At 38.0% G+C, this 27,891-nt stretch overlaps 1 protein-coding gene across 1 annotated transcript in view; it reads left to right on the top strand.

Moving 5' to 3' along the window:
- The window catches only part of LOC108295990 (catenin delta-2), a 688,803-nt gene that overhangs the window by 382,345 nt on the left and 278,567 nt on the right, over positions 1 to 27,891 (top strand). The window contains exon 8 of the mRNA XM_017518360.2: positions 12,739 to 12,994. Within this exon, the coding sequence (XP_017373849.2) occupies positions 12,739 to 12,994 (256 nt within the window). The remainder of the gene's footprint in view (positions 1 to 12,738; positions 12,995 to 27,891) is intronic.

The following is a 27,891-nucleotide window of genomic DNA, read 5'->3' as shown; positions in this document are numbered from 1 at the left end:
CATCCCAGACCTAACTCTGCCAGCCATTGCAAAATAAGAGCCAAAGACGTTTATCCCCCACCTCGGCCCAGCAGAAGGGTGTGGGCTCCAGGGGCAGCCCTGCCTGCATCCTTGGCCCCAGGCTTTGAATAGGGAGGCAGATAGAAGGTGCCTTGAATAGGGAGGCAGATAAAAAGTACAGCAGTGCCCACCTGCCTGGGGACTGGAAGAGGGAGACAGAGCCAGCATGGTGGCTCCAGAGGTCTGGCAGCCTAGGAAAAGGTGAAAGGGTCACTTTGTGCCACAGAATGGTTCCTGGTCAGTAGAGCTCCCAGAGAGTACCCATCACCAGACATGGCAGCCACATCTTTCTTGCAGGACCATTAACAGGGGGAAGGGGGTAGTATAAGAGAGAGGAAGGCCCCAGTATCCTTTCCCTAGATGAGGAGGCAGAATTGCATGAACTGCAGCAGAAATGGCAGACTTACTTTTACAGGACCATCCCCACAATATTTGGGCATTTCCCTCTTGCATGATGAAAATTTAAAGAGACACGATTTTAACTAAGGTGTCTATTTAGATAAAGTATACATTTCGTCTGAGATGAGCCTTGTCAAAACCAGAGTTCATAAACTAAGGAGTACAGTGAAATAAGGAATGCGTGGGCCTCATGGATCTGCCTGTGGTAAAGTCTATTAGGCAGAAAATAAATAACATGAATTTTTATTTCAAACTCAAACATACAAATGACTGTCAATTTAGGAGTTATTTGATCAACACAAACAGTTGACTCTGACAACCCCTTAAACACATTTTATAAACCAGTGAAAATGGCCAGTGTCTGCTGTGATGATGGTGAGACGGATTTTCTTTTGGATAAATGCTATTCAAAGTGAGTGTTGAAAACAAGCTTTCTGTGATGTATGTGTCAGCTTGTAATAAAGAAGGAATTATCATAGATATGTTGCAAGGAGCAAACTTGCTAAATATCTTCATGAGGTTGACAAGTACTGCAACATAAAAAGGGAGAAGAATGTAGTGAAAATATTTATCCATGTGGAGAAAACAGTCTTTAAACAAAACTTAATCCTCTGCAAGAAGAGCCAGTGTTTAATGAAGTGATAGAGGGATTACATAGGACCTGCATATTCATAAAATCTTACTACTTTACTCATTGTAATACAAATAATAGTCTTAGTGTCAAAGTTATTTTAATTAAAATTATTTTGGTTAGGCACGTGGCTCACACCTGTAGTCCCAGCACTTTGGGAGGCCAAGGCGGGCAGATCACCTGAGGTCAGGGGTTCGAGACCACCCTGGCCAACATGGCGAAACCCTGTCTCTACTAAAAATACAAATATTAGCCAGGCATGATGGTGGGCGCTCAGGTGCTCAGTAGCTCCTAGCTACTCAGGAGGCTGAGGCAAGAGAATCACTTGAACCCGGGAGGCAGAGGTTGCAGTGAGCCGAGATCACGCCACTGCACTCCAGCCTGGGCAACAAGAGCGAGACTTCGTCTCAACAAAAAATACATAAATAAAATTATTTGAGTTCACAAATATGTAAATCATCAGCAGTTTATTACTTATTAAGTGCTGTTACTTAAAATTATAAAAACAAGTGCTTCCCATTGGATTAAGTCAAATAAGGTACTCCGGAACCTATTACTTTTCTTAGGCTAAAAAGTTAAGGGCCTATTGTTACCCAATTGGAAATTTTAAATCAATCCAACAGTAAATGTCATCTTAGAACCAAGGAGAACTTTCAGATGCTTCCTTCGTGGATTCACTTAAAAAGGTGTAAATAAGAAGTCTCATTGTTTAGCTGAAGGAAGACAGAGTGATGGGAGAGCAGTTTATTGGTAAAATTCAAAAATATCATAACTGTCATACTTTTGTACAAATAGACCATGAAACCGTGTTGATTAATGTCATGTCAATTAGGGGTACACATACTGAAAATTGCACAGCTGGCCTTGACCTGGATGATATACTCCAATTACTGGAAGATATGTCACCTCATACTTGGAATTACATCATTAAGCATAGCAGTGTTGAAAAAAAAATAGAAGCCAAGTATTAGATTTCAACTGCACATTGAAAGGGGCTTCATAGAATCTAATACCAAAAGTTGGAACTTAAGAATAATTAAGACATTACCAGAAAGTGCAGCACTGTGGAATCATAATTACACATTAGCAGATTTGCCCTCATCACCAGACATGCTCTGTTAGTTAAAATGATAGTTGAAAAGGCTCTCAAATTTAAAAAAATTACTCATTTAATATTTTTATTAACACACTGTAATGACACATGTACATGTTCATAGGATACAATTGGATGTTTTGATACATATCTATGCCGTATAATAATGATCCAGTCAGGGAAGCGTGTGTATCCATCACCTCATGCGTTTGTCCTTTCTTTGTGGCGAGAACATTCAAAAGCCTCTCTTCTAGCTACTTTGTAATATACAATATTTTACTGTTAACCGTTTAACCATAGTCACCCTGCTATGCAATACAACAACAGAATTCAGTTCTTCTATCACATTATAACTTTGTTTCCATTGGCCAGTCTCTCCCCTGTCCATCCTCCTCCCCTCCCCAGTCTCTGGGAACCACTATTCTACTCTCTGCTTCTATGATATCAGCTTCTTTTTTAGATTCCATGCTTGACTGAGATCATGCGATATTTGTCTTTCTGTGCCTGGATTGGTTTACTTAGCATGATGTCTTCCAGGCTCATGCATGTTAGCACAAATGACAGGATTTCATTTTTCTTAAGTGGCTGAATAGTATTCTGTTTTGTAGATGTGTTACATTTTCCTTATCCATTCATCTGTTGTTGGACACTTACATTGATTCTGTATCTTGGCTATTGTAAATAGTGCTACAATAAACATCTGAGTGCAGGCATCTCTTTGACTTGCTGATTTAATTTTTGTTGGATATATACCTAGGAGTGGGATTGCTGGATCACATGGTAACTCTATTTTTAATTTTTTGAGTAATCAACATACTGCTTTCCATAATGGCTGAACTAGTTTATAATCCCATGAACAGTATGTAAGTGTACCCTTGCCAACATGTTTCCTTCTCTTTTTGACAACAGCCATTCTAACTGGAGTGAGGTAGTGTCTCACTGTGGTTTTGATTCACATTTCTCTGATGATTCATGATGTTTAGCATTTTTTACATATCTGTTGGTCATTTGTATGTCTTGTTTTGAGAAATGTCAAGTAACGCCTTTTGCCCATTTTAAACTCAGGTTACTTCGGTTCTTTTCTTTGCTTGTTTGTTTTTTGCTGTTGAGTTGTTGCAGTTTCTTATAATCTGGATGTTAGCCACTTGTCAGGTGTATCATTTTTAAATATCTTCTCCCAGTCTATAATCTCTGCTGTCTATTAATATTAATAATTTGTCTATTAATATTAATTTACCTATTTTTGGTTTTGCTGCCTGTGCATTTGAGGTCTTATTTTAAAAATTCTTGCCCAGCCCAATATTGTGAAGCATTTCACCTATGTTTTCTTCTAGTAGTTTCATAGTTTCTGGTTTTACATTTAAGTCTTTAACCCATTTTGAGTTGATTTTTGTGTATGTTGAGAAGTAGGGGTCTAGTCTCATTCCTCTGCATGTGGTTATCAATTTTCTCGTCACTATCTATTGGAAAGACTGTCTTTTCCCTAATGTAAGTTCTTGGCACTTTTGTTGAAAATAAGTTGGCTGTAGGTGCATGAATTTATTTTTGGGCTTTCTATTCTGTTCCATTAGTGTAGTGTCTGTTTTTCTGCTAGTACTGTGCTGTTTTGGTTACTCTAGCTTTCTCATATATTTTGAAGTCACATAGTGTGATGCCTTTAGTTTTGTTCTTTTTGCTCAAGAATGCTTTGGCTACTAAGGGTTTTGTTGTTGTTGTTGTTTTAATACAAATTTTAATATAATTTTCTATTTCTATGAAGAATGTATTGATATTTTGGCAGGGATTATAGTAAATCTGTAGATCACTTTGGATAGCATGGCCATTTTAACAGTATTAATTCTTCTAACTCATGAGCATGAGATATATTTTCATTTATTTGTGTCCTGTTCAATTTCTTTAATCAAAGTTTTATAGTTTTCAGTGTAAAGATCTTTCATCTCTTTGGTTCAGTTTATTTCTAAGTATGTAACATTTTGTAGCTATTAATATTATAAATAGAATTGTTTTCTTGATTTGTTTTTCAGCCAGCACATTTTTGTATAGATAGTGTATAGAAATGCTACAGACTTTTGTGTGTTGATTTGATGTCCTGCAATATTATCGAATGTATTTATTAATTCTAACAGGCTTTGTTTTGTGTGTGGAGTCTTTAGAGCTGCCCATTGATATGATCATGCCATCTGCAAACAGAGACAATCTGACTTTCTCCTTTCCAGTTTGAATGTCTTTTGTTTTTGTTTCTTGCCTAATCACTCTGACAAGGACTTCCAGTACTATGATGCATGGAAGTAGCGAACGGTGGGCATCCTTGTCTTCTTCCTGACCTTAGAGTAAAAGCTATTAGCTTTCCCTTGTTCAGTATGATATTAGCTGTGGGTTTGCCATGCATGGCTTTTATTGTGTTGAGGTACACACCTTCTAATTTGTTGAGAGGTGTTTTTTTTTTTTTTTAATCATGCATGGATGTTGAATTTTATCAAATTATTTGCAGCATTTATTGAAATGATTATATGACTTTTATCCTTTATTCTATTAATGTGATGTATCACATTTATTTATTTGTGTGAATTAAATCATCCTTGCATCCCTAGGATGAATCCTATTTGATCATAGCTTTTCTTTTAAATTATGCTCTAAGTTCTGGGGTACATGGGCAGAACATGCAGGTTTGTTATATAGGCATACACATGCCATGGTGGTTTGGTTCCTCCATCAACCTGTCATGTACGTTAGGTATTTATCATAATGCTATCCCTCCCCTAGTCTGCCACCCCCCAACATGCCCCGGTGTGTGATGTTCCCCTCCCTGTGTCCATATGTTTTCGTGAATGATCTTTTTAATATGCTGTTGAATTTCTAGTATCTTGTTGAGAATTTTGGCATCTATGTTCATCAGGGATATTGGCCTCTAGCTTTCTTTTGTTGTTGTGTCCTTGTCCAATTTTGCTGGCCTAGTGAAATGCAGTTGGAAGTATTCCTTCTTCTTTAATTTTCTGGACTAGTTTAAACCTGGAGCATTTTTTGTTTGTTTGTTTTGGTTTGGTTTTTGATAGGAGACTTTTTGTTGCTAATACAGTTTTCTCACTCATTTTTGGTCTTTTGGGATTTTCTGTGTCTTCATAATTTAATCCAGGTAGGTGGTACATGTCCAGGCATTTATCTGTTTTTTTCTGTGTTATCTAATCTGTTGGCATGTAATTGTTCACAATCATCTCTAATGTTTTTGTCTCCTTTTTCATCTCTGATTTTATTCAATTGAGTCTTCTCTCTTTTGTCCTTAGTCTTGCAAAAGGTTTATTGATTTGTGTATTTTTTCAAAAAGCATGCTTTTCATTTTGTTGATTATTAGAATTGGTGTTTAGTCTCTGTGGGGTTTGTTTCTGTTCTTAGCTTTATTGTTTTCTTCCTTCTACTAAGTTTGAGTTTAGGTTATTTTTGTTTTTCTAGTTCCTTGAAGTACATCATTAGGATGTTTATTAGAAATTTTTCTTTATATATATATATGTGTGTGTGTGTGTGTGTGTGTGTGTGTGTGTGTGTGTATGTGTGTGTGTTTATTGCTATAAACTCCTTCTTATAACTTTTTTTGATGTGTTCCATAGGTTTTGGTAGGATGTGTTTCCATTCTCATTTGTCTCAAGGAAATTTTTAATTTGCCCTTTAATTCCATTAAATTGTTGATTGACTGGTTTAGGAGCATGTTGTTTAATTTCCATGTATTTGTAAGGTTTCCAAAATTTTTCTTGTTGATTTCTAGCTTCATAGCATTTTTGTCAGAAAAGATACTTGATGCTGTCTCTGACTTCTTAAATTTGTTAAGACTTGTTTGTGGCCTAACGTGTGATCTATCCTAGAGAATGTTCTGTTTGCAGTTGAGAAGAATGTGTATTCTGAAGATGTGGGATGGAATGTTCTATAGATGTATGTTAGGTCCCTTTGGTTTGGAGTGCAGTTTCAGTCTGATGTTTCCTTATTAATTTCTGTCTGGATAATTTGTCCATTCTTGAAAGGGGGGTTGAAATTCCCTACTATTTATATATTATAGTCTATGTCTTCCTTTAGGTCTAATAATAATTTCCTTTATTCAAAAATTTGTTTATATGACTCTTCTTGGAAATGTTCTTGGAAATGTTGCAAGTGTATGGACAAAGGAATAGATCAGGATCATAGCATGGAATACACTTGATGTGGAAATGCTTATTTTTACAAAATAAAAAGGGTCACAGCACCTGTGGTTTTAAATCCACCAGGTTCCAAGCTGTATTGCCAATTTCAGGACTTTAGCCAGCTAAGGCACTTTTTTCGAACACTTTAGCTTCCTTGGAGTTTCTTTTTGAGATTCTTATTCAACCGGTGGACATTTGGATGTGTAAAGAATATAAAATGCGTTTTATGCCGTAACCACATATTGCAGAGTACTTGATGTAAAATCCTTTAGTGCTTAAGATGGCGGAGCAGATTTTTTCCACAGCTAATTCTGTTCTCAGCAAACTAGTTCATGTTTGAGAGCAAACCCAGCCCTATCGCCACATTGTGGAGCCTCCTGTAAAACCACATGAATAATGCACCTCATCTCACCTGGCTCTCTAGAGATTGGCAGCTAGGAAACCTGCTCAGGTTGCCCCATGCAGCCGCCCCTCCTGGCCTGCCTCTCTCTTGTCCTGTGACGAGTTTGCTCAGTCCCCTCATCTTAAGGTAAAGAAGTAAGTCCACCACAAATACATTAGCATTCTCCACCCAACCGCCCCGTTTCCATTTTTATGGAAAATTCTATTCATTGACCTTCCCTTAGGTCCTTTCTGTCTTCAGTTGAAGGAGGTTCTGCTACATTTCTTTCTGAGGAAGAAGCCAAAGAAAATGATAACACAAATTTTGAGGAATATTAAGACAGGCCCAATTATCTAGGTAGTAGGGATTTAACCAGTTACACTCTGTATCACATTAATTATTTTTTTTGCATTTCTGCCACACATATTGCACTTCAAAATGTGTAGGTTTTATTAAGCAGGCGTGGCCTCACCTCTAGTGCCCAACAGTGGAGGAGACAGGGCGTAAAACATGTGGACCCTGGAGACCACTGCTGCATTTCAGCCCCAGACCTGCCCACTGTCCTGTTACTGCTCTTCTGTGTGAGGGTAATGTTACTGACAGCAGCACCTGCCATGTAGGCTGTTGTGAGCCTTAAATGAGAATTTAATGCTCGTGTATAGAAGCCCCTAAGAAGGTAGTTGGAACAATAGGAAGCTCCAAATACATGTAGCATTTATTATTATCCTTTTCCTATTGACAGCTAAAAATGTGCTTGGAATGATTTTTAAAAAATGGCTGTGTATCCTCTTCCTCATTCATCATGACTGTAGTTATACATACTATAAATTAGAGGGAAACTAAAATGCATAGTACTAAAGGTACATATAAATAGATATAAATATATACATATGTAGGATTAAACATGAGATTATTTTCCCTTCCATTTTATTAATTCACTTATTTACTTTTTAATTTTTATACCAAGTTCTACAAATCTACTGAAATCCATTATGCTGTACATCGTAATAACATTCTTAGTAGCAGCCATTGCTGATTATTAAACAGGATCCTTTCTGTTAATCATATTTTTAACTGCTTATTTATATTGTGAAGACGTAATGAGGAGCTTGCATTTTTTCAAATTATACTTACATAAAAGTCTCTCTGCCCATTACAAGGCTATTGGTTAAGATAGGTATAGTCACCGCTGTCATAAAAATGTTATTCAAAGTTCCAACACGATCATAGTACCTCATACCTCATCTTGAATTTTTTTTTTTTTTTGAGACAGAGTCTCACTCTGTTGCCCAGGCTGGAGTGCCATGGTTTGATCTCAGCTCACTGCAATCTCCACCCCTCAGGTTCAAGTGATTCTACTGCCTCAGCCTCCCGAGTAGCTGGGATTACAGGTACCTGCCACTGCACCCAGCTAATTTTTGTATTTTTAGTAGAGGCGGGGTTCAACATCTTGGCCAGGCTGGTCTTGAACCCCTGACCTTCTGATCCGCCCGCCTTGGCCTCCCAGAGTGGTGGGATTACAGGTGTGAGCCACTGTACCTGGGCTGAATTTTTTTTTTTAAGTTCTGGGGTGCATGTGCAGGATGTGCAGGTTTGTTATATAGGTAAACATGTGCCATGGTGGTTTGCTTTACCTGTCAACCCATTACCCAGTATTAAACCCCACATGCATTAGCCATTTATCCAAATAAAGAGCTTTCCTTTTAAAATTATTTCAAGGATATAACAAGAATAAAACTCTGAAAACTATTTAAGGGTAGGATTTTACATCATGTTCTCTTTCAAATACATCTACAATATCTTCATGCACATGATCCCACATTCAGTTTGAAAACCAATGTGACAGGTATGCTTGACCTGTCCTGGTGTTTTCAGTGTCTTATTTTCCAATCAAAGCAGGGAAAATAAGATCAACACCAATGATAATTATTTTATTACTACTAAGAATCATGCATTAAACTCCTCTCCCACAAAGATAGTAATGTATGAAATTATTTCAAATTTCATATGTTTAAATTTGCCCTTGAGTATGCTTCCATTGAATTTAGCATGGATCAGCTTGTGCTGAGTACAGAAAATTGGAAAATGTTTATAGTTCAGTTCTTGGTGATGACTCTCTTGGATATATGCCGTATCGGGTGCTAAAGATGCCCCACCCCTAAAGAAATGGAGGTGAATTTCTTTTAAGAGTATATAGGCCATTTTCTTGGACCCATTGTCATCTAAGCCATTCTTATTTTCTGAGCTTTCAGGGGGACATTCTTTAATTACTTTCTTATATGCTTATTTTATATTTCCATAATGTGTAAATGTGCATTATGTTTTCATATTTATCTGTATATGCAGGATGCTTAAAGGCAAAGATAAATAATCCAAAAATTAGTGTTTTTTTCTTCCTCTTTATTGAACATGACTTTATATTCCCCCCACCAAGTTTCTGTGTGCCCAGATTATTGTATTTTATTCTGTTCTCCTTTTTTTCCATTGTCAGTAAATAATGCTTGCAATCATCTATTATAAAGCAGAATATTTAACTTTATATGAAAGAATGCCTCTTCCCCTTTTTCAAACAAATATAGCATAGAAACATAAAACATCTCTTTATTTTTCCTGTATAAACTAGGTCTTTATTTGTGCAGCTCTGCAGAAAACAAACAGATAATTTCATGAAAGCAAAGGTGTCTTTTGAAGTATCAAGTCAGCTGCTGAAGTGGCTACTTGTTAAATCTCCCAAAGCCACCATTGATACAGTTCATTGAATTCTAAGAGCTTATTGAGGGAGAAGGGGCTGTTTGCAGAGCAGGTGAGATGAGAGAGGAGTGTGTTTACAGAGCTGCTGAAGCACATTCCGTCTCTAGTGTTTGCCCTGAGTAGGTTCAATTGGGTAGAGTAACCCTACAAGGAGAATGGTTTGGTCAACTGAGCTGTAAAACGCAAATAAGGAAAAGTGTTCAACAGTCCAGAAATTCAGGGAAAAAAATGTATTAAACGGAAGTCTTTTAATAGTGTGACCGATACTAATTTATCCATATTAACAGAGAGCCAAGGGTTACATAAGCCACGTCAAGGTCTAAATAGTTAGGACCAGATGGGAGACTTGAACCCTGAATCTTTGCAGCATTTTATTCAATGCCATATGCACATATCTGTTTTCTAATATTGATTGATTTCAAAGTTGTTAATGGTAATAATAAGAGCTCATTTATTTAATGTTCTCTACATGTTAGATTTTTAATGATTTTCATTCATTTAAAGTAATTGTTTTTTATATATACTTTTACAAAGTAAGGTATTATATTGTTACATTACTAATGGTTGGTTTGAGATCCATTAGATTTTCATACATTTTCTTTTTTGTGAATATAACCTGCCCTTGAATACAGTGTGTTTTTCTCTCCATTTTTACTAGTATTTTACATTATTTTAATTGCATAGATTAGTCTCTAACTTATTTTACTATAACAGCACCAATTTGGATTCCGGCTTTATATTTTGAAATTCTCATCAGCTGTTTTATTTATTGTGACCTAAAAGAAGCTTAAACCATGGATTTGGGAATGACATTTCTAAAAGGCCAATTGTCAAGGCTGAAACTACACATGTGATTGTGTTTTTTTAAAATACATAATCTTTTTGAAAGTTCTTTGCTCATCTTAGATTTCATATCTCAACCTCTTTTTTCATAATAGTGATATCACTCTTCAAACTAAGATGTAAAACAAACCAAAATAGGAACAGTATAACATTCATAAACTTTCTCCTACCTTTTCTTCCTCTGTGCATACCAAGATGTTGTCTTCCTGTTCCTGCTTAATTAAATGAATTTCTCACCCTATTTTCACATTTTGAACGAGTCCCTCTTACATTATTCACAATTTTTTGTCTGCTGCTTGGCAGTATTTTTCTTAAACTCTTTCTTGTATATATATATTTTTTTTACTTCATGATCCTTTGAGAGTTTTTTGTGTGGGTAGTCAAATGGTTCTCCTTACCTACTCTGTTTTTTTTTTTAACAAAAAGATTTCTTTAGATTTTAATATTATTTCCTGATCTCTGACACTTTAATCATTGTATTTAATATATTAATAGCGAATAATTTTTTATAGAAAAACATTTCTTTTCTGAAAGCCATTTCAGCAAGATTAAATGTTGATGCTTAGTTTCCTGAATGGAAAAAAAATGCACATCTATGAAAAATGCCAGATGTTCTTAGTTTTCTCCATTTGTCCTGGATTCTCTGACTAGCTTATCACAACCCGTAGAAAATGAAATTTTGTTTACCTCTTTACATTTGTTCATCCAAGAGTACGACTTGCCTAAATTTTAAACCCCGTTCACCATAATTAAGGCACACTGCATAAATTTTAAAATGTGAATTTTAATTACACATGCTGATAATACTTTGGAGAAAAGATAAATCCTCAAATACTTGCATAAAGACTTGCATAAAGCAGATTTTCCGACAGTGCCATTAATGTTTATTAGCTTAATCTGATTATTTTGAGACTTAACACATCAGGGAAATCTTCATTATTTCAAAATATTTTTCGTCTGGGAAATGTGTGCTTTTTGTGTATGAAGGTTCTCTTAAATGTGTTTGTCATTTTTGTCATGTTATGGAACCTACTTTTCTAAATTTTTGTAATTCTAAGATGAAGTATTTAAAGTTCATTGGCAAAGAAAAGCCCCGAACTCTTAAGTCAATCTCAGTATTACAGTGTATTCCTCCAGTTCACTTTGCAACTTTTCATCATTTCAACACAATTTCCTTACCTCTTTTAATAATTATTTTCTCAGCGTGATGTAATTTCCTTTGTGTCTGATTTGGCATATGTCCCCTATTGTAAAAGAGGATAAAATAAGCTGTATCATTGGCCACTAAGAAATGGTCAGGAAGTCTGGGTGGTGAAGTGTAATTGATAATTGGAACCTAATTCCATATAGAGCATCTGTGGCATAAATGGACCTATCTAGCCACTGGCTGTATTGTTGATATGAAATCTGCTCTGTAGCCCCAGAAATCAAGTGGGCTGTCTACTCTTGATCATGGCTATCAGCCACTAAGGCAGTTAATAACTGCTATTTTCATCGTATGTGTCAACCAAACTTTGGATGTCAAATATATTTTGAGAACTAGATAAAAATAATGACATGAAAGGATCTAAAAAGAATCCAAGAAGGAAACAGAAAATTGAAATTCAATTTGAAAATAGTCAAACTGATTTTAGTAACTAGTGTAAAATCTTCTCAAAACAATTTAGACACATTGAAAAGATGCAAATACTTTCGGAAAAGCTAAGTCAGCTCCTTATTTTGTCTGCCTTGCAGTTGGGTTGGTTTTTGCCTCCTTCTCCCTTCACCAAATGTGTTTGTTCCTATGACAGCTTCACTTGAAAAAGAGGCATAGAAAAATCTTTCGGGAGTTACTTTACAGCAACTAGAGCAGTCCTGCATTGAATGTTCTGGTGCTGATTGGAGACATGAACCCCACCTCTCCCCACCTCCACCCGCATGCATGCACTCCCTCTCACTACGTCTTCTTTTCTTTGATTCAGGAAAATTAGCTACATTACTAAATTTGTTTTACACCCTTCATAAAGTTAATGTAACATTACCTGAACTCATTCTGAACGTTGTTAACTTGAGCACCAAAGAACTAACTTCCCATGCCTCCTTAGAAAATATTCATTATATTTCTTCTGAGTTTTACTTCTGCGCAAAGTTTACATTGCAGCTGAGCACACACCTTCTCTTGGATGTGGGTAACAGAACACACAACAGATGCATTCCCCCCATACCTGAAAGGTTTGTCTCTGAGGCATGCTAATTATCATTTGATTGGATAACATGGACTGCATTGGTTTAAATATGATGGATTAATTTTGTTTATTCTTTTGAACCCCTATTTTTTATGTGTGTAACTTCCCCCGCCCCTGCCTAGACCTGGTTAACCGTTTCTGTGAGCAGGTCCTCAATTTTTTACTTTGTCCCTACTTTCCTGTCGTAGCCCCATCTTCCCCTGGTGTCGACTCCGTCCCCTTGCAGCGCACAGGCAGCCAGCATGGCCCGCAGAATGCCGCCGCGGCCACCTTCCAGAGGGCCAGCTATGCCGCAGGCCCGGCCTCCAATTACGCGGACCCCTACCGACAGCTGCAGTATTGTCCCTCTGTTGAGTCTCCGTACAGCAAATCCGGCCCTGCTCTCCCGCCCGAAGGCACCTTGGCCAGGTCCCCGTCCATTGATAGCATTCAGAAAGATCCCAGGTGGGTAAAAACCTTTTTCTTTCCCTATGATGTCTGAAGTGGTTTTGTAACCGGGTGCTGCAATTTCTTTCACGTCATGTTGCATTTATGTCATTGGCTATTGAAGGGCTGGCTTTTCTTGGGTTGTATATTCTTTTGTTTGACTTGGAATGTGGGTATTTGCAATGGATCCCTAGTGTCTTCTGTGGTTCACCACCAAAAACTAAAGATGTTCTTTTGATCAGAGTGTCTGTAGGTGCTTGACATTTAACTGTTTGATAAGATGTAGACCGGCCTCTTTAATGCAGGGGAAAGTGGGTACTGGAGGTGATGTCATTTGACCTCAGATATCATGGCCTACATATTTTATTGTCTCAGTGGAAGTATGCTTCATCATCATGTGCATTGCTTTTTTTTTTTTTTTTTTTTTTTTTTGTGACGGAGCCTTGCTCTGTCCCCCAGGCTGGAGTGCAGTGGGCGATCTTGGCTCATTACAACCTCCGCCTCCCGGTTCAACCGATTCTCCTGCCTCAGCCTCCCAAGTAGCTGGGATTACAGGCACACACTACCACATTTGGCTAATTTTTTGTATTTTAGTAGAGACGGGTTTCACCTTCTTACTCAGGCTGGTCTGGAACTCCTGAGCTCAGGCAATCTGCCCACCTCAGCCTCTCAAAGTTCTAGGATTACAGGTGTGAGCCACCGCGCCCCGCTGTGCATTGCTATCTATCATATTGCAAAGGAGTGCACCTGCCAAGTTATGGTAACATTGAAAATTTAGAAATTTTATATGACCTTCATTTCTCTATGTCTGGAAATAAACATTACAGTGAATTTGTTTAAAGACTGATGAAATCTTGAACATAACATATTAAAGAAATTGTTGTTATGGAGGTGTTGTTTTTGTTGTGATTATTGGTATTTTGTGGCTTTTTTTTTTTTTTTACTTTTTTCCATCAGTGGCAAGGGATTTAGCACTGCTCTGCTTCTAAAGTTGGATTTGAGTCCTTGTAGAGTTAAGTGATGCTTTATGTTTTATTCATAGCCATTGGATTTATGCTGATAGAGTCCCATAAATATATATCTGCACCTGTGAATACTATTGATATGTCAGATTGCTGGTATTTCTTTATGGTAGGGCAGGTGGCTTGACTCTGATGTTGTACTTAAAATTCATCTCAAAGATTTTTCAGTGATGGAGCATGCAAGTTCCTGTGTACTGTATTGAGGGGTTGGCATAGCTTCTTTTGCAAAAAGAAACCACTTCTGCAAATATAAAAGGCAGAATGGGATCATTTTATGGTTTTCTTTGAGACAGCTACTTTAGTACAGTTCAAACCTGCTTGGAGGGTCCGTGTTAAATATTGTATTTGGTATAACACCATCGTAAAAGTGAATTGTAGTAAGTGCTTACTGTTATCTACCAGAAATCAGAAGCATTCTTATGTTTACTATGTTCAGTGTCCTGGTTATCTAGATTTTCAGTCTCGACAGCACTGTTTATAGTCTTGGTCCTGAAACCTGCCCCAGATTCTTAAGTATTCTTGGCGTGTATGGCAAGCGTATTCATCAGAAAATACCTCAACATATTCTCTATTTTTAAATAATCTTTCTTGATGTGCTACTGAAAATGTACAGAAATGGAATAATAATGAACCCTTAAGAAATTCTAAAAGACAAAAATATATAACTGAATTGACACTTACATTTAACATTGTAGGTTTAAATTGACAATAAACATTTTCTCTACAATGAAAATACTTTAAATTTTCCTATTAGGGAATTTAGCTTAATAAGACACCAAATTATATTTTTGTAGCTGGAGCCTAGCTTCCTTATTTTATACTGTGTATTAAATGCATTTTATTTTATTAAATGGCATATCATTTGAATTTTATATTACTGTCATTTTTACAGCCTTTTTTCTTCTCTCAATATATTGAAATAGCTCTTACCTTTTCAAGTTATGGATTGTGTCACTTATATATAGAGTGCCTACTATAAACCAAAAAATAAAAACACCAATAAGAAGGGTTAGAATGAATAAGAGAATATTGGCCATTAAGCTTTTGTATGTGTCAAATTTGTATGCAAATTAGTGCTATATGAATTATAAGTTCACCGCTAATTTCAAGGATACTAGATATTGGCATCATGCAAAATGTATGCAGCATAAACTATAGTAACGCCTTTCTTGTCAGGTTTTCTTAAAGTGAAGGAATATCTCAACATGTTTTTATTTAATGAAGAGATATGCTAAATTTAAAATTCAGCCCAGAATATAGGACCTCTTTTAAAACAATATTTTTATATTTTCCTTTAAATATTATATTTTGATTCCTTGTAGGTGCATATTACCAGAACTAATATATTTAACTTCTAGAACTCACAATTATTTATCTTGGCATTATGGCCTATGATGTAAACCTTTTCAATATTTTCAAACTTTTTAGATATATATACATATATTTAAGAGAATTTGTTAACATTTTATTTACCATTAAACACTAGACTGTGTAAGCCTCTTTATCATTATAAACATATGTTTAGAGCACATTACAATCTTCAAAATAGGCTTACTTACATCTTTTATGTAATCCTTTGTGAGTAGAAACTGATATTCCATATTTAATGCCTTAAATAAATGCAGAATCTGAATGTTAAATGACTTCTTGAAAATGCATTGCTGCCAGGTGAGTACATGGGCTTATGTCTACATTGTTAGCACATGTTGAATCTACACTGTGGCACATGTTGGCATGAACATTTTTATGTCTTTACAAAAAATAAAAAGGAAAAACATATATTTATGGTTTTTTGCAGAGGATGAATGGTAGTACCGGTATGTGTGTAGGAGTTGAGAAGAATGAAGGAAATTGTCCAAGTAGCTCTGGCATCCCTGATCATTGCTTATTGGATGTGTGGTCTTTGTTGTATTTTTTATTTCTAGCATCTACCTTATTTTTTTTATTGTAGACCAGTATCTCTTCTCTGTTAAAGAATTTTAGTATTATTCAGTGAGAATTGTTTAAGCAAATACAGCATTTTAAAATAATAATAATATGAAGTCATGACAGTTCTACTTGAAACCAGAGAAGCCATGTTGGTTTTCTGTCACTCTGAGTCATAGGATACAAAAGGATTGGTTCTGAGGGCTTGGGGTCTTCCTGTGGATGATTGGCTCAGTCATTTAGATTGTGCAAAGCTTTGGTCTTTTCTCTTTTGACTAATCATCCGATGTTCCTACAAAAAGTTTCTTATCCAACATAAATCCCCTATCCAATTTTATTTGTAAAGCCAGCAGTTACTGAGAAAATAATTTTTAAACATATAAAATTCACTTCACAGCTCTATTTGCTAAGAAAATTTTATTTGGTAATTGTATGTTATTTTCTATAAAATGTGAATCTCTTAAGGATCGTTACCATAGCTAAAATATTTGTGGGTACTACACCAAATATTGAGTTCTATAACCTGTCGTTTTTAAACATGAAAGTCAAATATAACTCTTATGTTATATGAAAGAGGTATCAGTCACATTGGTAGTGATAAGTCACAAAAGCATTCTTATTTTGAAAATTTGATTGATGAAACAAATGGAAATAAACACAGCAAGACTGATATACCCAGATACACTAAAGGTATTATAAATGTCTGTCAAATAGCAAAAGTCATGGCTAAGACATCTTATTGACATAATGTATAAATTGTAGCAGTAATCGCAACTTTTAATCATGTTTGATTACTGTCTTTTTGAGATGTTGTAATCCTTTGTGTATACTATCTCAATAGCAATTTTTCAAACATGCTAAAAGAATCTCCCTTTTTGTGAGTGTGATTTACAATAGAACACTATCTTCTATTTTGTTATTCATCATAGCAGGAAAATACATATAATGGCACAATTTTAATGCTGATTTTGGGCCCAAATTAGCAGCTGCACTTTCAATCAGCTCTATCAAACTCACTCCATGGAGGTGTTTCATTTCAAACCACAATATTTGACTAATAGTATGAAAATATGCACTTTTAAGGAATTATTTATACATGCCAATTATATTTTATATGCTGTTTTGAAATATTAACAAGTATTCTTATTGTTGGACATTTTATTAAATCTCATTAATGAATATTACTTATAAATAGTTTATTTCTAGGTAAACCTTGGTAAAGAATGTTTTCCAAATGCTGCTTTTTTCATTACCTGCTCACAACACATGTGTACACATGGATACACACACACACAGTGAATTGAATGCTCAGGAAATAAAGTATACTATAAAAATGCTTTTATTTTATTTTTTGAGACAAGTTTTTGCCCTTTCACCCAGGCTGGTGTGGAGTGGTGTGATCGTAGCTCACTGCAGCCTCCAACTCCCAGGATCAATTGATCCTCCCACCCCAGCCTCCTAAGTAGGTGGGACTACAGGCTTGCCACAAGACTGGCTAATTTTCAAAGTTATTTTTATTTTATTTTATTTTTTTAGAGAAAGGTTCTAGCTATGCTGCCTAGGCTTGCCTTGAACACCTGGGCTCAAGTGATCCTCCGGCCTTGGCCTCCCATAGGGTTGGGATGACAAACATGAGCTTTACTGTCTGGCATAAAAATGTTTTTAAAAAGACGAAGACTGGAAGAATATTTATAAGATATTAAAGTGTAAACAGTGTTATATAACTTAAGTTACCATGTAACTCAAATAACATGGCTGAAATGTTTGTATTAAACCACATACCATATTTTTCAGAGTCTAGTTCTCTCAGATGATGAATCTCTGGGTAGTTTGCTTTTAACTTCAAATGCTCAATAATCATTTATTTAACTGAGGAAATGTCCAAGAGAAAAAATACTGGATTCACAATTTAAAGACTTCTAGAAATTGAAGAGTACTGGAGGTTGTTTATCAGTTAAGCTAATAGCAATTCCAATACCTTGCCATTCAGCCCCTGCTTAGATGCTTCAAGCAAGGTAGCAACAGGCCCCCTCACCGTCTCTTGAACCATTTTATTTTTCTTTGAATAATCCAAGGCTTATACACTAGTTTATATTGATACAGAAATCTGCATCTTTTGTAAGTTCCTTCACTGAACTTGTTTCTGACCTATGAAATCATATGAGAATACACCTCCCGTTTTCAAAGAGTTACCTTGGGAGACAGTTCCTACACCTTGCTCCCACGCCCAAGACTCCTGCCCCTGTGTTAGCTGCCGTTGTCCCAAGAGCTGTCACTTCTGGGCCCAACAGTGGCTGATGTCCCACCAAATTATGCTTCACACATCACCAGCAAGCATAGAGAGAGAACAAGTATTACCTTGGGCAAACCTGGGTTCACTATAGGTTTTATTGACAGTAAGGTGACAACAATGTTTATAACAGTGTTGATGATAACAATGATAATGAAGTTAATTATTAGGTTCCATGCTTACTGTTAAACATTTTCTATTCATTGTTTAATTTAATCCTCCCCTAATCCCTATCACATGACTTTTTATAATTCCTGTTTCACATATGGGGAAACTGAGTCATAGAAGCTGGAAACAGAATCCAAATCTGACTTTAAATCTCGTGTTTCCAATTGCCGTGGACACTGATATGAACCAGAGCTGTAGAATCAAACAAAATGCCGAGTCTTTTCATAGGTGACTTCTGCAAAACCATGAATCACTGATTCTATCTGGAATATTTAATTTTCTTTTTGACATAAATGAAGAACTTTACATTCACTTCTTGTAGGGTGATTCCACTATTATACACTATAGAAATCTTTCCTGGGTCCCAATTTTGTTATCTAGTATAATTACTGTAAACATTGCTCCACATCCTTTGAAGTGGGAAAATCAGGCATGCGTGTCCTCAGTGAGGTTGTGTCCAGTCACAGCCAGAGCTGCCCCCAGGATGGAGTCTGCAGCCCTCACTCCTCAGGACCTCTTCCCCAGAATCCATCCTAGAATCTTCCAAGGGAAAGCCACCTAGAAGATAGGCATGCCTTACAATTTTGGAGGCTGGAAGTCTGAAATCAAGGTATCAGCAGGATCATTTCCCTTCAAAATGTCTAAGGGAAAATCCAATCTTGCTGGTTTCTGAGGCCCCAGGCATTCCTTGGCTTGTGGCTGCATCCCTCCAGTCTCTGTCTCCCTCTTCACTTGGCCTTCATGTTTATCTTTTTGTCTCCTTGTCTCTGTCTCCTGTCTTCTTATGACACTAGTCATTGGATTTCGGGTCCACCCTCATCCATTGTGACCTCATCTTAACTACATCTTCAAAGTGCTATTCCTAATAAGGTCATATTCCGAGGTACTGAGGTAGATAGTGATTTTGGGAGGAACCCTGTTCAACTGACTGTGCGTGTGTTAGGGTACTAATCTCCCATGCACGCTGTAGAACAGATGTTCCTGAACAGGATACATTCACTAGAAGCCATATTTCAAAGTTTAAATTTTATATTACATTTTAATAATAAAAACCTGTCTTGAGAAAGAACAATGTGGTTAAATGTGTTTAGTCTGTGTACATTATCACTCTGCTTTTTTTTTTTTTTTGAGGTGGACTCTTGCTCTGTTGCCCAGGCTGGAGTGCCATGATGCAATTTCAGCTCACTGCAACCTCCACCTCCCAGGTTCAAGCGATTCTCCTGCCTTAGCCTCCTGAGTAGCTGGGATTACAGGTGTACACCACCATACTCGGCTAATTTCTGTTTTTAGTAGACACAGGGTTTCACCATGTTGGTTAGGCTAGTCTCGAACTCCTGACTCAGGTGATCCACCTATCTTCACCTTCCAAAGTGCTGGCCTTACAGGCATGAGCCACCGCGCCCAGCCTGTCACTGCTTTTAACTGGTTAATGTGGCTGATGCACCTGACTACAAACATAGAAGATGGATAAAGGTGTCTGTTTTCTTGGCTCTTGAATATGCTTGTGCTTATAGTGCTCTCTATTCCATTTTGAGAGTTACTGTAAAAGTGGATAATATAATCCCAAACCCCACATGTGCCACCACACCCCAGCAGTAACACAGTGCTCTCTGGAAGGATGGCACAAGCAAGAGCATCTCTGGCAACCCTCCCTGTGTGGCTTCCACCAGTTCATGCCCTCCACTGCAGCTGGGGCTGTCCCAGAGAGTAAATGCCCTGGCACTTCATTGCTTTATTTCCTTTAGCTAAGCAAGTGAGTAGAAATTCAAGGGTTCTCTCCTCCCACTCATGGTCTTTCATAGTCTCCATGATGAAACCAGGAACTAAGATGTTGTTGTTTACTTAACTTTTGTCTCTGATGACTTACAAGTATTAATAGATCTATCATATGTGCTTCTTCGACTTTTCCAGAACTTCCTTTTTAACCTTTCTCCCTAAATGATAGCTGATGTTGCTCAGCCCCAGGGTGCATGCCATCCCTCAAACACAGGAATAGAGGGGGTGGCCTGTCTTGTTAAGGGAATTGAATACAAGGGGAAAGGGATTCTCAGCAAATTGTGATTCTGGGCGTGATCTCTGCACTAACCCCGCCCCATGGCCATGGATGTAAAATGAAAGTAACGAAAGCATGGAATATATTCAAACCTTGAGGTCCTTAGAATACTGCCTTGATTGGGGGGTCTGTATATAGCTGTGGCTCCAGTCACCCCACCACTGCTGCAGCCACTGCTCCTGCCCTTGCAGCAGCTTAGGAGAGAGTTACGGGCTGAGAGTGGCCTTGGGAGCCAGAGAAATGGAAGAAATGAGTGAAGGCATAGAGGCCATGAGCTGTCCTGTTGGAAAGACTGAAGGAAGCCCAGGAGCAGCCCCTGTGGCGTTCCCTGGTGGGAAGCGAGGAGTGGGAGTAGGAGGGGTCCACTGAGGCCTGAGCAGGGCAGGGCGACCTCAGCTGAGGAGGAAGGAACTGTGTACTCAGCCCTCATAGCCTAGGAGAATAGGAAGATGGGAGAGAAGACACTGATTCAAAAGGAGTTTTTTGTTTTACCAAACCTCCTTTTCAAGAGTCCTTTTATCAGTTTAAAAGAAAGTAGTGGGCCAGGAGTGGTGGCTCACACCTGTAATCCCAGCACTTTGGGAGGCCAAGGCTGGCAGATCACAAGGTCAAGAGATCTGGACCATTCTGACCAACATGGTGAAACCCTGTTTCTACTAAAAATACAAAAGTTGGCCAGGCGCGGTGGCTCAAGCCTGTAATCCCAGCACTTTGGGAGGCCGAGGCGGGTGGATCACGAGGTCAAGAGATCGAGACCATCCTGGTCAACATGGTGGAACCCCGTCTCTACTAAAAATACAAAAAATTAGCTGGGCATGGTGGCACGTGCCTGTAATCCCAGCTACTCAGGAGGCTGAGGCAGGAGAATTGCCTGAACCCAGGAGGCGGAGGTTGCGGTGAGCCGAGATCGCGCCATTGCACTCCAGCCTGGGTAACAAGAGTGAAACTCCGTCTCAAAAAAAAAAAAAAAAAAAAAATACAAAAGTTAGCTGGGTATGGTGGCGCACACCTGAATTCCCATCTACTCGGGAGACTGGGGCAGGAGAATCTCTTGAATCTGGAAGGTGGAGGTTGCAGTGAGCTGAGATGGCACCATTGCACTCCATTCTGGGTGACAGAGTGAGACTCCATCTCAAAACAAAAACAAAAACAAAAAACATTTGATTGCATTCCAGAATAACAACTCATTTCTAATGCTACCTAAATATACCCACCTCATTTATACTAAGGCAGGTTCTGGCATAGGGACCTCCATGATATTATGTGGTCAAGAGTAATGAGAGACAGGCAGTCATGGCCAATGCATATTCGTACCCAAAGAACCAGATACTTAATTCCTCATTAGCAGATATGCCATCCCTTGTGATGGCAGAAGTCTGTTTTTTGCTGCTTTGGTATATACACCTTCCTCTAGAGAATGAGCCCCTTTTCTTCCCAGTCCATGTGCTATCAGTAAAACAGACTGTACCCCAAGTTCAGAAGGTGAGCGTGGAGCTCATACTTGGCCCAAGAGCTGACAACCCATGGGGCGCCCACTTTCTAGCCAGGGCCCCAAGGAGTGTGGAGGGTTCTGTGAAACCCAAGTTCCAGTCCTCTAAAGTGGGCTTCAGGCATCCTTGGCTTCCCTGCATCACTTGGAGAAAAAGCCAAATCCAAGCTAGCTAGACTCAACATATAGCAACAAAAGCTACTTTCGCATGTTGGCCTTCTCAGTGTAGCTCACCCTCCCTAACACCCCCACCACATACCTTGTTCACTCCCTCCCATCTTCTTTGAAGGTGATGGTGGTTGTGTTTCTTATGTTTGGACTCCATTATGAAGCCAGGAACTAAGATGTCCTGGGTCACTCAACTTGTATCTTTAATGACTTACAGGTGGATCCATCATTGTATGCTTATTCCATCTTTCCTGAATTTTCTTTTTTAACCTTTCTACCTGAAGTCAACTAGACCCCCTGTTCCAAGAAAGATACATTATCTTTCCCCCAATATAAATCAACTGAGAACTATCATGCAATAGTTAAATTGTCGTGAAATTTTTACAAAATAAGCTTATTGGAGAAACTAAATCTGATGATAATGTCCAGTATCAAGGGTATCTTGTATCAGTAGAAGTCAGAACTTAGTGAAGTTTAAGATCCCCAATAATGCTAAGTACAGTGATAACACATAAAAATAAAAGCAGTCACTGCTTTAGAGGAATAAACTACTGAATTCTCAAATAGTTATCTGCAATGTTATTATGATGCTTTAACTTTATCAGTAATTCATATTGCCTCCTGTTTTGTGGTGAATCTCTGTCATTTTACTGATGATCTTGCATATGATATATGTGTGATGTGCATGTGTCATCTATGGGATTTAGATATTCTCAAACTGGAAGGAAAATGGAGTTTTGCAGGTGGAATTGTTCCTTTTACCATTTTGTGATGAAGCAGACATCAAAAACTGCAAATGAGAAGCAAGTTCCTTGGTAGGAAGGGAAGGTAAATCTCTCTCTTCACCCGCCTTTGAAAAAAATGATCAGAATGTCTAAGAGCACAAAAGGAGTGTGAATATTAAAAATGATACCTCTTGGAAGTCAGCTGAGAACCAAAAACCGGGGAGCCTCTTTCCCTGGAATCTCATGGAGAATTAGAGCGGCTTGAAATTCCAGAGAGGAAGCTCTGAAATCTAAACACTCCAACTGGATGCAGAGATTGTATTTAAAACCTGTGTGCTTCGCATTGATTTCCTGCTTGATATCTTTTAGAGTTCTAGAAATAGTTTTGAAGGAATGCAAAGAAGGCTCTGTGCTTCAAAAGGTATTAAAGGAAGATTTTGTGGGTCTAGTTTTGCACAAGATTGTGAAAATGGAGGACAGCACCCCTGCTACCCAAAGTTGGTTCCCATGAGGAGAAACCCTCCCCAGAAAGAGGGAAACCAAGAAAATTCAGGTGACAGAATCGGCTCATTGGGTCAATCATTTCTCAGGGACTGTCTTCCTCTAGGGATAATCTTGACAGCCTTAGACTTTTATTTTATTAGAGAAAATTTGTTTTGTTTTGTGTGTGTGTGTATGTGCCACGTAGATTATAAGTGTATTTGTGTGATATTAGCAAATACATATGTACACATAAATTGTATGTAGATATACTATTTGTATACATACATATACACACATAATCTGTCTATGTGGCATACAGGTGACAAATAATGTGTGCATAGTATATATGTAGTAGATACACATGTATTTATATATACATGTAACCCATCTGTTTATTGGCTCTGCACACATTTATCCAGAGATAAGATATACAAACCTTGTGTTAGCACATGATTGTTAATGCTGCAAAGGACACACAGTAACGAAGTGTTGATTTTCTGTCTCATCTATATATCAGTGTTGATAAGGTGTTGAAAACTGAAAGTATACATTCATAGACAAACACAAGACTTGTTTTCCTTACAGAAGTATGGATAAGTCATCATAGCTATAAAATTTTTGAAAAGCCCATTATGGTTATGTATTTATGTATTTAATAGGCATCCACATAGCTTTGTTCAACCTTTTGAACTCATGTTCTGTTCAAAGTACTCTGTGCCTTTCAGAGGGCTTGGCCAGTTCTGTTACCAGTGGAGGGAGTCCAGGTTCTTGGCATGTTGAACAAAGAATTGGACAAAATGAACAAACAAAGCAAGGAAACAATGAAGCAGCAAAAGCAGAGATTATCAAAAATGAAAGTACATTCCACAGGGTAGGAGCAGGCCTGAGCATAGGTGCTTAAGAGCCCAGTTCCAGGATTTTCTGGGGTTTAAATACCCTCTAGAGGTTTCCCATCGGCCCTTGATATACACCTGATGCAGATGAAATTGTGGCCCAAAATCTGATTGTAACCTTTGTAACTTCACTTCAGCCCCTGATTGGTTGTGAAAAGCAAGCAGTGAGAGTCTGATGCATCCTATGCAAATGTGTGATTGGTTGTTGAAAGCAACTAATCAGAGGCTAAAATAAAATTACCAAATTATACTTCTATGCAAACAAAGACTTGTTGGCCTGCCATCAGTCTGATTGGTTGTGGAAAGCAACCAATCAGAGGTACTTTCAGTTTTCCATCTGCCACACAGAAAAAGAAGTGGGGGTTTGCAAAGGGAGTAGGCTCTGGTCCTTTTGTTACTTAGGTGCAGAAGGCTCATGTTCTCTTTCGATTTAGCTTAGCTCTAGGAAGTTAGTGTGAATTGGCCTTAGGTTCCCTGCCACCAGACCCTATTCTCCTGCCTCAGTTCCTAACTAAAAGAGCTTCCTTCCCTTATTTTTCAATGTGTACTACTATGGGAAACATGTTTTATTTTTAGCATATCTCAATTAATTCATTCTTAAAGTCCTTATTTATGCTACCACAAGTGAAATTCTGAAATCCCCTTTGGTTATTCCATGTGCAAAACAGTTTTGATATTTGGCTTGATGTCATAAGTCATTTTCCTTCACCATCTGACTTTGAACATTTGAGGACAAAAATGGAGCATTCAAAATATTTATTGTCCTACAAAGCAGGCTGTAGTTGACCATCAGCATTTAACTAATGGAAATTAATTTCCATTGCTGCTTGAGATGTTTTGCAGCTAATAGTGCTCATTAATTTCGAGGTACTGACCTTGATAAGGAGAAGATTAGCATTTTATAGTAAAAACTATATTTTGAACAGAAATCCCATTGTTCATGGTGCATTTCAAGTTTGAAAAGCCTAGTAACTTAAATCCTTGAATCTTCGGAAGAACATGTTTAGCTATTGTAACTGGGTTGCTGAACCAGGTGTGATTTAGCAGACCCTTAATTCTACTAAGAAGACAAGAAGGACGAGAAAAGGAAGAAAGGAAAGAAGAAAGGGAAGAGAAGAAAGAGAAGGAGATACCAGTGGGAAATTCAGCAGGTTATACTCCGACACACAGAGCGCTTTGCTTACTAAAGCACACTGAAGAATGATATGAAAGAAGTATCCTCACTTTTTCATTATTTTACCTTCTCAGTTTTCTAGGGACACTTCAGTATATGTTCTGTTCTTTGAATGTGTTTATTGTTTAAAATTTCATACTGGAGTGGCCCCAGTTTGGGGGCTTCTTTAGAGATGGAGCTCCACATGAATGGAGTGTGGACTGTTTGGTAATTGAGACATTTGCAAGAAGCCCCCTTAGTGAAGGCCTCCATCTACCCTGTCCACTGCTCTTGAAGGATGCTACAGTGAGACCCTAGGGTGGTTCCCCCAGCTTTGAAATGTAGCCCAGTGGTTCCCAACGTTTTTGGAAATCAGACATGAGTTAGTTACATATCAAAGGATAGGTGAGATGCCAGCAGAGGGTGTCTGGTCTTTCCCTTGACAAAGGATCTCCCCTGGCATTTCTTAAAGTACTGGAAAGGCAGATGTGAAATCACCCTGGAATGTAGTCTTTTCAGCTGAATAAAAGAGGCCTTATGAAGAAAATGAAAGTTGGTTTACAGGCAGATGGTTGGAACTACTGACTTAGAAGCCCACAACGTTGGAGCTTTTATTTTTCTGAACAAGTGAGTAATGTAAAATACCTTAAGATCTCATATGTCATAGAAGAATTGAATATATTTATGGGGTACAGTGTGATATTTCAATACATGTATATATTACATCATTATTAAACTACGATACTTAGCCTATCACCTCAGATATATATGATTTCTTTGCAGTGAAAACATTCAAAATTTGTTTCCCAGTGAGTATGAAAAAGAAATCCTTTTTCCTTACCTATCTTTTACCTTACCTATGTATACCATTTTGAATGTGTTTGCTAAATAAATGAGTGGCTACAATTATAGTATCTCCTCAATATGTTCAAGTTTTTCAAAGTAGCAATAATATTTAAAATCTTAATAATTTCTGAAAAAATCTCCCAATACCTAGCATCCAGCATAGAAGTAAAGTAATAAAGTGTGTGGTGGGAGGCCTCCATGATGGCTGCCATCACCAGTCTCCTGGGGTTCACACCCTTCTGTCTTCCCCACCCGCACTGAAGCAGAGCTGGCCTGCGTGACTACTAGGATGCTGTAGGAGTGGCAGTGTATGACTTCTTCAGGTAAGGTAGCCAGGCTGACATCCTAAGGACACTCGAGCAGCCCGTGGTGAGGAGTCAACCTGTCTGCCATGTGAACAAAGCCTTTCAAACAATTTCCCCAAGGCCATCAGAGCCTTTGGATCTTCCAGATCAACTCCCAGACATAATGAAGCAGAGAAGTTCATCCCTACTGTTCCCTGTCTGGTATTCCTATGAACCTGTGAAGTGTAATAAATGAAGATGGTTGTTTCCAGCTTTAAGTTTGTGGGATGATTTGTTATGCCTGATCTGACTGATCATCTCACAAAACTATCCATCTTCCCGTCTAATATTGTCTGGGAAATTCTCTACTTTTTCTTGTTGAAATGAAAAAGTAGCTGGGTGACATGGTGAAACCCTGTCTCTACAAACAATACAAAAATTAACTGGGCATGGTGGCACATGCCTGTGGTCCTATCTACTCTGGAGGCTGAGGCAGGAGGATCACTTGAGCCCAGGAGGTCGGGGCAGCAATGACCTGTGATTGCACCACTGCACTCCAGCCTGGGCAACAGAGTGAGACCCTGCCTCAAAAAAGAAAGAAAAAAGCCAAAAGGTTGAAACAATCTAAATGTCCATTGACAGAAGAATGGATGAACAAAATGTAGTATACAGTATACAGATGATGGGGTTATTCAGCTGTAAGAAGGGAGGAAATTCTGATACAAGCTACAACAGGGATGAATCATGAAGACATTATGCTAAGTGAAATACAGAAGATACAAAAGGATGCATGAGTAAGTATTAGTCCATTTTCATACTGCTGATAAAGGCATACCCAAGACTGGGTGATTTATAAAGAGAAACAAGTTTAATGGACTCATAGTTCCACATGGCTGGGGAGGCCTCACAATCATGGCAGAAGGTGAAAGGCATGTCTTACATGGTGGTAGGCAAGAAAGAATGAGCAAAAGGAGTTTCCCCTTATAAAACCACCAGATATCATGAGACATATTTATTACCACATGAACAGTATGGGGGAAACTACCCCATGATTCAGTTATCTCCCACTGGGTCCCTCCCATAGCACATGGGAATTATGGGAGCTACAATTCAGGATGAAATTTGGGTGGGGATGCAGCCAAATTATATCATTGTATGTTCCAAATACATGAAGTACCTACCTAGAATAGTCAAATCCAAGAGACCAAAAGTAGAATCGTGGTTACCTGGGAATGTGGGAAGAGGGAAATAACAAGTGTTTACTGGGTATAGAATTTCAATTTGGATGATGAAGTTTTGGAGATGGTTAGTGATGATGGTTATACAACAGTGTGAATATACTTAATGCCACTGAACTGTACACTTAAAATAGTTAAAATTGTAAATTTTGTGTTATGTATATTTTATCATCATAA

Source organism: Cebus imitator, unplaced genomic scaffold (genome assembly GCF_001604975.1).
Source record: "Cebus imitator isolate Cc_AM_T3 unplaced genomic scaffold, Cebus_imitator-1.0 Scaffold674, whole genome shotgun sequence".
NCBI lineage: Eukaryota > Metazoa > Chordata > Mammalia > Primates > Cebidae > Cebus > Cebus imitator.
The sequence above is the reverse complement of the archived record's forward strand: the minus strand, read 5'-3'. Positions and strand labels throughout refer to the sequence as shown.